Here is a 12,199-nt window from a genome sequence, read left to right as displayed (position 1 = left end):
AGGAGCTTCAGATTCAGGATTAGTAAATCTTGAATTCTCTTCCTGGCCCCACCATTAACTAGCTATGTTTTGATTCTTAGCCTTTCTGGGTCTCACTTTCCTCATCATTAAAATGAAAATATTAGATTAGATCAAAGGTTATTAATCTAGGGTCCATAAACTTTTTTTTTTGGTGGAGCAATGAGGATTAAGTGACTTGCCCAGGGTCGCATAGCTAATAAGTGTCAAGTGTCTGAGGCCGGATTTGAACTCAGGTCCTCTTGAATCCAGAGCCGGAACTTTATCCACTGCCCCACCTAGCTGCCCCCAAGGGTCCATAAACTCTTTTTTTATTATAATTGTATTTTAACACAATTGGTTTCCTTTATAATTCTATTAAAAATTTTTTTTTGTATTTAAATTTATTATTCTGAGAAGGGGTCCATAGGTTTCACTACACTGACAACTCCCCTCAAGTCCCGCCCCTGTTACACCATTGTGCTACAAGTCTTTGGACTAAAAACTCTCCAGGATCTCTTTCTGTTCTAAAACCTGATGATGGCTTAATTATCAAATAAAGGAAAAGGTATGAATACAATATATTTGGGACAGGTTGTTATCTTAAAGTTCATATTAGCAATCACATCCTGGGATAACGTAGAATGGACAAATAATGATTTTTTGCTGGTTAAAATCAATTAGGAAAGAGATGCTCAAAAAAGCCCAAAACACCCTCAAAGAAATGGTCCTCAAATAACAGGCTGGTATGACTTGATGTCATCTAAGGCAACTACTGCGAGTTGTTCATCATCTGTTCTTTGCTGCCCCCTCATGTTTCAACATGTACTTTATTTTTTTGCTCCTACCCTAGGCCAATGCAGAAGTGTCTTCTTACTTTCTACGAAACTACATTCCTAAAAATGTCACATGTAATACTTAAAATAATCAAGAAATAATAAAACCGGGTTTTAAAATGCACAAGGGAAGCTTAATATTTTAAATACTTCTAATATTTTCCAGACCCTAAAAAAATTCCTTTCAGATCCTTCATTCACCCTAAGTTATAGATGACCGAGTACATGTAATCATCTCACATTTTATCTCAGGAGAGAATTTAGGGGTGTGGTATGAGTGGCTCAGTCCCTGAAGTCACAGCAGTGGGAAGCATTCTTTGGGCCTCCACTTACAGGACAGAAAGTTAGCCATGCCCAGGGCCCCAGTAAGTTTATGGCAATGATAGTAGCAAGCCCCAGTGATACATAATGAACAGGCTTCTTTCACAGGGCTGAGTCCAGTCTTCCTGAGACCAAAGCAGAGAGAGAAAGAGGAGCCGGAGGCTAATTTAAGACAATCTGTTTTCTGATTGTCTAACATACATTTCTAAAGTGAACATTCAGTCAGCAGCTAAGCTCTCTTCTCCAGTGAAGATGGGTCTTCCCTTGCCTCTAGTGAAGGAGCCCTATGAGTAATTAATTCTTAATAACCACAGGGCCATGGATTTAGAGGCAGAAAGGGCGTTTGAGGTCATCTAGAACAATCTTCTCATTTTAAAGATAAGAAAACTGAGGCCCACACATATGAAGTCAATTATTCAAGGCCACATAAGAAGGATGTAGTAAGTAACAGAGTTGGAATTTGAACCCAGGTCCTAGAATTCCAAATCTTCCCACTGTATCACATAATCTACACAATTCTTTAGCAAATGGGAGGAACCTTTGTATTCTATCTCAAGAATTTGTCCCTCTTGCCTATAAATTACTATTCCTCCTTAAAAACAAAAAACAAAAGACCCTCACTTGTACTTATTTTTATTTCTATTTGCTATGAACATAAATTTCTCATAAGCACTGTAAAGTATGAATGCTATGATTTGAGATCTACAATATATAGCAAAAGAATGCTAATATTATTCCATAAATTTTAGTAGTAAAAGAAAATAATAAGGACTTAAAAATCTAATAACTTAATAACGACTTCAAAATGAAAATACAAGAAAAGGTCTCTGATAAATCCATCTGTTGGTCAGAGATATATCTGAATGAAGGCTCTCGCATACTAATATACTTGGCAGACAATAAAATATTTCATAGTTGAACACTAAAATATCAAAAACTTTAATTTTGTTTACAGTCTAAATTCTTCCTAACCTCTGTAGACCCAAAACCAGAACAATCTAAAAAGCTACCTTCCACTACCCAGATGTTGGATATCATCAACACAGCAGGAAAGTACTAAAAAGATGGACATGTCTTCTGCCACTCTTTGCTTATATGCTTTCATTAAGCCAGAATCCCTCATATTTCAATACATCTGAATATACAATGACACCAAGACTTCATCTATAGTTTTCAAGACTAATACTAATATTGTATTTTTCAACATACATCTGTTGGAAAGCCAGCAGCAATTACAGCAACATGAAAAGAGAAAAAAATTGCACATTTAAAGATTTTCATTGAACAAGGATCCACAAATACCACCTTCTAAGGAGACAACTTGAGTAGATCAAATAGTAAAACAAAATAATAAAGCAGGAAGGAAGGGGTTTTTTGCTTTTAATTTTCAAGAACAGCAGTAAAATTCAAGTTAAAAAAATTATACCAGGTTCTGGAAGGTCAAGTTTCTTTCTATGTCCCCTATATTATATCCAAAGAAATCAATCTTACCTGTTATAGTTGCCTTGTTGATAGATGGTTGGTTGCACATGGGTGATCTTCTGATGGAAAGAAAACAAAATTAAGGATTAAATATGTGGTAAAAAGGTAACTTGCGTGTTCTCTAAGTCATTTCAATGATAGTATTTTAGTTTAAGAATTATTTTGAGGTAAGCATATACACACTGGGATTAGATACAAAGGCTCACTTAAATAAGGCTTTCTCTTGTAATCAGTAAAGTCCCTGTTCGATTTTTACAATGCGGTTCGTGTTAGGCATGAAAGAATAGGAAAATATTAAGTCTTACAGTGTTAGACATATGGGGAAAATCAAAAGCTACTGTACTTGTCATCTAAAGACACGGTGGAGGGAAAATTGTTATCATTGGCTCCATTCTAAAATAAATGTTTGTTAAACTGCATTCAATTGAGGCAGCATCTAGAGAGAAAATCTAGAATTTCTATTTATATAAAAAAGGGAGCAGGCCACAGAGTATTTCTATACTACTGACTACTAGTAACCAACTTCCTTTTTCCTCTGCAAATTTTCACTACTGCTTTGACATTGGTGTGTATTTACTCATTTAGTTATTAAACATCTAATAATACTTAGTGTGCACAGGGGACTGTGCTAAACCTGAGGAAGACAAAGGCCAGGGAAGTTGTTAACTAGAATTCTAACTGGGACCACAGCTTGACTGGAGAGACAGTGTCTCACAGTGGGCAATTATTCTTAACTTTTTTAGTATCACAGGCCCTTTCTGACATTCTGGTGAAGCCTATTGACTCCTTCCCTAAACAATATTTCTCAATTCACAGAATAAAATATATAGAATAAGAAAGGAAACCAATTTTTGCTGGTGTTCAGACGTTTTTGTGATCTCATTTGGGGTTTTCTTAGCAGATATATTGGCATGGTTTGCCATTTCCTTCTCCAGCTCATTTTCTAGATGAGGAAACTGAGGCAAACAGGGTTAAGTAGCTTGCCCAGGGTCACACAGCTAGTAAATATCTGAGATCAGATTTGAACCAAGGAAGATAAGTGCTCTACGCACTGTGCCACCTAGCTGCCCACTGAAATACTTAACAAAATTTTAAAATTTAAGATATTAAAATGAAAAGTATTGACATTTAAACCTAAAATTAATAATATTAATTAAAATTTAAAATATTTTTATTTGAAATATTTAAAAAATTTCATGGACTCCCATTTAAGAACCCCTTGCCTCAGATACCCAAGCCCTGACTACAACACAGTGGTTTTGCGACCCTGGACAGTTAGTTCTTCACCTTTTAGTGCCTTGAACAACCTTCTAAAGCGACAAGTGGCAGAACAGTCGCCTATCTACATTGTCAAGAGGGCATTTCCTCAGTGGAAGACTCCTCACACAGATGAAATTACAGGCCTGAGCTAACCAGACTCAGGATACCTTGCATATAATGTAGACTGTGCTAAATCCTTGCCTGCTGAATTGACTTGCATCGGTATTTAATGGGATATGTATTCATGTCATTTTATATCTTTAAATTGGAAAGAGATGATACTATCATAAGATGACTAATATTGTCAATGGAATTTTTGTTTGTTGTTTTTCTCAAAAAGTCATCAACATGATCATGGAAACCTTTCCCCCGCCCCCCTCATAATCTATAAAAATCTCTGGTGGTATCTTGTTCTTGGTGCCTCTTTGTGAAATCTGCCTTAACAGGATGCTCTTTTGAAAGATGAATGATTCATTCTGGCTGGACTATTATGTACCGTGTATTCATTCTGTGACTCTGTACAGGTCACTGAACTCTCCAAACTTTTATTTCCTTATCTAAAAAATAAAGGGCTTGGACCAGATCAGTGGCTTTAAAATTTTTTTGTGTCATGGACCCCTTTGGCATTCCAGTGAAGCTTACAGGCCCTTTCATAGAATAATGTTTTGAATTCATAAAAATAAAGTATGCAGATTTACAAAAGAAACACTGACATACAGTTATACAATAGGGCAGCCAAGTGGTGCAGTACGTAGAGTGCCAACTCTGGAGTCAGGAGGATGTGAGTTCAAATTTGACCTCAGACACTTACTAGTTGTGTGACCCTCGGAAAGTCACTTAACCCTATTTACCTCAGTTTTCTCATCTATAGAATGAGCTAGAAGAGGAAATGGCAAATTACTCCAGTATCTTTGCCAAGAAAACTCTAAATGGAGTCATGGGGTGGGGCGGGGTATTGTCTGACACAACTGAATAACAACAACAATAACAAGGGTTATACAATGACAAGTAAATGAACCCCTGAAGGAGAAGATCTCTGAAGGCCCTCCCAGCTCAAAAGATATGATTGTCCATATGGATACCTCCGCCAATAACAGAGATCATCATCCCTTAAAAGGTGATAAATTTTTCACCTGGGACCATTTGCCTAGTGAAGATGCTCTCTGAACTCAGCTGGACTAATCATCAGATGACAAACAGATGCAGTCTATTTCTAGGCCCATCACTAACACTTATTCTGCTTGAAAAGACCATTAGAACTTATGTTCTATCTTGCATAGGCTTTAAGAACCCAGAGTCACCTCCACAGGCCATAATAGAGCACTAGATAGAATGATAGTGGATTTTCTACTAGCTACTACTACTGTGGGCAACTAAGGGGTACAGTAGCTAGAATGCTGGGCCTGGAGTCGGAAAGACCTGGGCAAGTCACTTTACCCTCTTTGCCTCAGTTTCCTCAACTGTAAAATAACCTGGAGGAGAAAATGGGAAACCAGTCCAGTATCTCTGCCAAAAACCAAAATCAAAACCCAAAAAAGGTCAGGAAAAGTTGGACATGACCGAAAATGACTAAAACAACAATTGCTATTGCTAATCTTTCTGTGACCTTCTGAACTGGTGTGAAAAGCAGTAATCTGGTATGAGGACCCTATTAAATATATTCTTGCAAGGTATCCTATTTCAGGTAAAGAGGCATGAGGTAGAGGAGACAGTGTCAAAAGACCAGAATGCATCCTCCAGCACTGTGGGTAAGCCATTACTTTTATTGACCTCTGTAGACATCAGTCCCTTCATCCATAAAGTATCAGTAACAATACACGTACTGCCTAGCTCCACAGGGTTGGTGTGAGGAAAGCATTTGGTAAAGTACTAGAAGAAAGTAACTAGAAAATAGGGCAACAGTCCAAGTATTTTACTTTGCCCTAGGTTTGGAGGACCTTTTCTCATAATTCATGTGAACCATCATTTATTCTTTGATTTAATTTTAACACAAATAAAAATTATGTTAGGTGTACCTAGTGTGGAAATTTATTTTGATTTGGGGACCCTACCTTTAGGCTGAGATTAGAAAGCCTTAGGCCCTCAGGGTCCCTCCCCCTCCTCAGCTTCAGCTGAGCAGAAAAAGCCCCATGGGCTATACAAGACGCCAGGTCAGACAGCTGGGGGGGAAAAAAGCCCCCAGCTCCCTCTGACCTGAGCGGAGCTATCTGAAGGATACTGCAGCTCTGGCTGGCGGATTAGCTTGGTCTGTGGGGGCGAAGGAAGCCCCGAGATTTGAGTGGAGAGAAGAAAAGGTATATATAGACCTGGGAGTTAGATAGGAGGGGAGGAAGGAGATTAGGGAAACGGACTAGAAAAGAAGGAGCCAGGACGGACTAGATGGAGAGACAAGATTAGGGAGACGGACTAGGAAAAAGAAGACTCGAGGACGGACTAGATAGAGGGACTAGAGGGGTGACTAGGGGGGAGCACGGACAAGGATGGAGTAGAAGACAGACTGACCAGGAAGCAGCGGAGAGCACAGAAGTGGTCAGCACAGGGTACAGATTGGAGAAAGTGAAGATTAAGAGGAGTTAGAAGAAAATAGCTGACCAGGGAAAGTGTATCCTGCCCTGAGGATGGAGGCAACTAAGGCCCTTATTGTATTCAAGAAGTTCAAAGCGCAGCAGGTGGGAAAGAGACGCAGTGGAAAGAGACTGCAGGAAAGCAGTCAGGTTGTACTTTATTTCCCTGTATTCCTAATTTGAAATAGTATCTCATAAATAAACTCTGCTTTGATTATTTGGTTAAAAGGCTTCTTAATCTTTAGTCTATCAGTTTGGGAGTAGTGTGGTGGAACTTTATAAACGGCCCACATTAAATTAACGAAGTCAGATAGCCAAATAGTCAAAAGTCCCCAGTTTAGTCCTCCAGTCAGATTAGCCCCCCCAAATTGGCCTAGTCAATTCAAAAATATTTTTACACTAGACTTACTTCTGAGAGTTTCTTTAGTTTCAAAGGAAATAACAAATGCTACTAGTGGCAATATATTTGTCAAATAGGAAAAAAAAGGTATTTGGAAACCTGATTAATGGTAGCAAAACATATTATGAACTCCCAAATATTACACTTCTCCTATTGCTTTGACATACTATTGACACAAGAGGTAATGGATTGTCTTTAATTTATAGATAATAAGAAGTCATAAAATACTAATAGCTAACATTTCTAAAGAGATTTAAAGTCTGCAAATCACTTTACATATATTATCCCATTTGATTCCCATGACCTTTTGGGGTAGGTGCTATAATTATGTTCTTTTTATAGATAAAGAAACTGAGTCTGAGAGAGGTTAATGAAATTGCTCAGGGTCACAAAACTGGTATTGAGGTAGGACTTGAAATCAAGTCTTCTGGACTCCAAATCTGTCACTTTACCTGTTGTTTTAACTAAATCAGGTCAACATCCCCTGCCTCCCAACCAAAAGATATTCTTTTATCACTCTTATTATTCAAAAGAATGGTTTTCTCTAAGACACTAAAATTTTTTTTGGGGGGGGGGTTAGGCAATTGGGGTTAAGTGACTTGCCCAGGGTCACACAGCCAGTAAGTGTTAAGTGTCTGAGGCCAGATTTGAACTCAGGTACTCCTGACTCCAGGGCCGGTGCTCTATCCACTGTGCCATCTAGCTGCCCCGACACAAAAATTTTTAAATGGGAATATTCTAATTTTGAATTATTAGTTTGTACTTAGGAAAATGAAATTATTGTTACATGCCATCTCTCTCTAAAATTAACTTCACATTCTCTCTCTTTAAAATAAAATTCATATCTGAAACCACAGGTAATCACCTGATAATTCAATATTTCAACATGCTGACTAAATTGAGCTTTTGAATCATAGTCACATATCTTTCTGAAAAATGAAATGAAATTGATTTCCATTTGGGAGAAAGGTTTTGGAGAACAACAACAACAACAAATCTACCTTAGAGAGATTTCTCTCAGCCAAAGTTTGTACCCGAACCCAACACCAGACGACAGTCATACTTTCCGTGAAAAGATTTTTTTTAAGTATGAAAAGATGTCACTATCAAGAGACAAGTAAAGAATGAAGAAAATAACAGAAAGAAAACTAAGAAATCAACCTTAGTTCCATTTAATGTTATCTCTTCAGGCTTCCTAGACTTCCTTCCTGAATACTCAGAAGTTGAATGAGACAAGGGAGACCATCACCAGTTCCCACTGCCTGCGGAATCCAGGGATATAGTTGAAACATTCCAATGATACAGCTAATGGCTAACCTCTCTAGGCCTAACAGGTGGCATAAACAACTTTGAAACTCTGCCATGTGGTGCAACTGGCAATCCATATCTGACACTCTGGGAGGCTGTGATTTCTTATCAGTCTAGATAATAGATCTAGAACAGGTTAAGGCTAGGTTTTTCCACAGGAGGATATAAAAGACTGATCCAAGTATTCACCTGAAGGTTGCTTTAGAAGCCAGCTTGGTTTTAAAGCTAATCCAAGGAAGCTTAGGTCCACTGCATGGTGGGTGTGGCTTAGACTCAGAAGTGACTATGTCTATTTATGTATATATGTCCTGGTAAGTCAGATGGAGACTAAAGCACCATCCATTCTGGTTTACAGAGTATGAGCATCCAGACATCCTTTAAGAAAAAAGCCTAAGTAATATGACAAAAAAGGAAAATAATAAATGTCAGGGAAGCTGTGGAAAAATTAGAACAGTAATGCGTTGTTGGTGGAATTGTGAACTGATCCAATCATTCTGGAGAGCAATTTGGAATTATGCCCAAAGGGTTATGGGACTGTGCATACCCTTTGACCCAGTAATACCACTATTAGGTTTATATCCCAAAGAGATCATAAAAAAGGGAAAAGGACCCACATGTACAAAGATATTTATAGCAGCTCTCTTTGCGGTGGCAAAGAATTGGAAATCGAGGGAATGCCCATCAACTGGGGAATGGCTAAATAAGTTGTGGTTTATGGATGTAATGGAATACTACTGTGCTGTAAGAAATGATGAGCAGGCAGATTTCAGAAAAACCTGGAAAGACTTAAGTGGATTGATGATGAATGAACTGAGCAGAACCAGGAGAACAATTGTACAGAGTAACAACAACATTGTGTGATGATCACTGTGATAGACCTTTCTAAGCAACACAATGATCCAAGACAATTACAAAGGACTCATAAATGAAAATGTTCTCCATATCCAGAAAAAAGAACTGTGGATTCTGCATGAAGATTATATAACTGAACTTGAACCAAGATCTTCATGTCTATGACTTCCTTCCCTATACAAAATGGCTGAAGCTGGCCTAAAGGCATTTGTAAATTTCACTATTCCCACACCCTGCAATACTAGTTACTGAGACAGATTTTTAAAAAAGAATTTTTGACATCACATTAGCATCATCAGGAGTTGGGGAGCATCTAGGTGGGGCAGTGGATAAAGTGCTGGGCCTGGAGTCAGGAAGACTCATCTCCCTGAGTTCAAATCTGGCCTCAGACATTAGCTGTGTGACCCCAGGCAGGTCACTTAACCCTGTTTGCCTCAGTTTACTCATCTGCAAAATGAGCGGGGGAAAAAGAAATGAAACACTACTCCAGTATCTTTGCCATGAAAATTCCAAATGGGGTCGAGAAGAGTTGGAATTTACTGAAATGACTCAACAACAGAAAAGCACTAGCATTTAACAAAATTGGAGAGTTATTACTTTCTTGATTATAGTGAGGTTTCAGGCAGTGTACTAATCTTATATTTTGTTTGCTTACATGAATGGGCAGGGAACCCTCTGATTTCACATATTTCAAACCTATAAGTGAACTCCAAAGTTATGATATATGTGTGTTGATAATTATGTAAGTCATACATCATAGGCCTTCAAGTTCCATACACTGTTTTAAGTATTGGTTGGCTAATATGCCAATCACAAAGTACTCTGTCTTCCTTCTCCCTATAAATGGTATTTGAGGAGCAAGCTGTTTGCCCTGATGGCTTCTACAAAGACCTCACTTCTCTATCATGGAGAGGAATGTAACTATTGTAAAATATGATAGTGTTAACTTTCATTCCTTTGTAAGAAAATGTGGTTCAGTCATCTAGTTCACTTACCTTTAAGAAAGTAAGAAATAGCTCAAATGTGAAATATGATATAGCATTAATTATAAATCTGATGAACATTTAGTTTCCTATTCACCTTTTTTGGCATATCTTTAGAGATATATGCTTAACTCTTCCATTTTTAATTTTCTATTTCTTCTAGCATATTGATCTTTAATGATCCATTTTTCAAAATGGGCCTTTTAATCATATGAATTAAACTTCAACTCGGGCACACAAACTAATTTGTTTCATTTGATCCTAAAAAATTTTTTTTAATTTAAAAAATGCTTTTTAAGAATTTTATTGTCAGTAGAAGACATCATTCCCAAAAGCCTCTCTGCAGTATCTTTTCCCAGCTATTCCATGATAGAATATAAAGCTATGATACAAAGTACAATGAAAAAAAGCTACACGCATGCTACTCATATGATTTTGAATTGACTCAAAGGCCCAAGAGATCAATTACTAATGGTTAATTTATAGCAAGTCAGAAATATAAAGTTACACTAAGTTTAAATAACTGGGCAAAGGACAAGACAGACCAAGTGACTGCTGACAGATGGAAACCCTGGGTTCAGAGGTCATATTGTTCCACTTTTGCCATAGAATCATCACTGCAAAGTATTTATAGAAAATGGAATGGCTGTCATATGACTTCATTTGAGTAGCTGGCTAAGAATGGAACAACACCGTGAAATCTAATCTTTTACCTTGGGTTCAATCAAATGAGAAAAACATCCATTCAAAATTACAGTGAGGAGTTGAGGGAAGTACAACTTACTTGCTAGGTGCTCGGTCTTGTAAATTGGTTAATGCAGCAAAGTTATTCCGTACAGTACGCAGGCTGGCCAGGACCTGCAACAGAGAAAGACAGTTGTATATTTTTTAGCACCAGGGACATAACACAATTCAAAATGGCTTATTAGTCTGGGCCAAATGTGATTTTGCCATTGATCCAGTTTCAAATTATACCAAATATTGAACCACAATCTCTTAGCACTAAAGCTACTACTCCCTGTTTGAAGTTGGTGATAAGTCATTTTTCAGCTGTGTCTGACTTTTCATGATCCCATTTAGGGTTTTTCTTGGCAAGGATATAAGACCAGTTTGCCATTTCCTTCTCTGGTTCACTTTACAGATGAAGAAACTGAGACAAACAGGGTGAAGTGACTTGCCCAAGGTCACACAGCTAGTAAGTATCTGAGGTCAGATTTGAACTCAGGAAGATGAGTCTTGTTGACTCCAGGCCAGGTATTCTATCCACTTCACCATCTAGCTATCCCACCATATATTTCACTGGGATTCATTTAGCTCAGAATGTAAGGGCTTCATCTGGTTTGTTCTCAGTGGAATTGATTCCATCATATTTCTGGGTTCCTCATCTACCTGGCTGCTACACAGCAATAATACATGCTAGCAATGCCAATAAAAGCTACTGTCTCTGATCACAAGAGGCAGAAAGGCAAAGCAGACAGAGCTGGATCTAGGGAAATTAACCGCCCCCTCTGAAACTCACTAGTTATACAACCAAGGGAAAGGTATTTAATCTCTCTGAGCTTCAGTTTATTCATTTGTAAAACAGAGGAATGAAAATTTAAAAAAAAAATTTTTTTGGTGAGGCAATTGGGGTTAAGTGACTTGCCCAGGGTCACACAGCTAGTAAGTGTTAAGTGTCGGAGGCCGGATTTGAACTCAGGTCCTCCTGAAATCTAGGGCCGGGGATCTATCCACTGAGCCACCTAGCTGCCCCAGGAATGAAAATTTTTAAAAAGTAAATTTAAATAAACTAAAACAAAGGGTTAGAATTCAGTGGCTTCTAACTCTAAATCAATGATCCAGTGATCAATATTCTTCCTATACTTTTTCATTTGGGTAGAAGATAAAGGGATTGGAAGCCACAGTGGAATGAGAAACAAGGGTCAGATAGATTCTTTTTCTACTTTCTCCCACTGGCCTTCCTCTGTGTGTCCCAATTTCCATTACAACTGGGTCCAGATTAAGTGTGTCTTAAATGATCTGCATTGAAGAAAGAGAAGACTTCCTAACTTAAAAGATAACAGCAGTGTTAGTTGTAGTACTATCAAATTGGAATAATAATTAGTCACTTAAATTGCTATTTTCCTTTATCATTTGCTGAACATGGTGTGAGGGACACACAAATTGCCAGATGATGACCGGATCCCAGGATGGCTC

General features: G+C 37.9%; 1 protein-coding gene across 8 annotated transcripts in view; it reads right to left on the bottom strand.

The window, feature by feature from the left end:
- The window catches only part of PDE4D (phosphodiesterase 4D), a 1,961,234-nt gene that overhangs the window by 213,612 nt on the left and 1,735,423 nt on the right, over nucleotides 1-12,199 (bottom strand). For all 8 annotated transcript variants that reach the window (XM_043987008.1, XM_043987016.1, XM_043987041.1 and 5 more), the window contains 2 exons: nucleotides 10,788-10,861; nucleotides 2,646-2,695 (listed from right to left, as the gene is read on the bottom strand). In XM_043987008.1, the coding sequence (XP_043842943.1) occupies nucleotides 2,646-2,695; nucleotides 10,788-10,861 (124 nt within the window). The remainder of the gene's footprint in view (nucleotides 1-2,645; nucleotides 2,696-10,787; nucleotides 10,862-12,199) is intronic.

This window comes from Dromiciops gliroides, chromosome 1 (genome assembly GCF_019393635.1).
Source record: "Dromiciops gliroides isolate mDroGli1 chromosome 1, mDroGli1.pri, whole genome shotgun sequence".
In the NCBI taxonomy this organism is placed as follows: Eukaryota; Metazoa; Chordata; class Mammalia; order Microbiotheria; family Microbiotheriidae; genus Dromiciops; species Dromiciops gliroides.
This window is presented reverse-complemented; position numbering and strand designations above follow the sequence as displayed.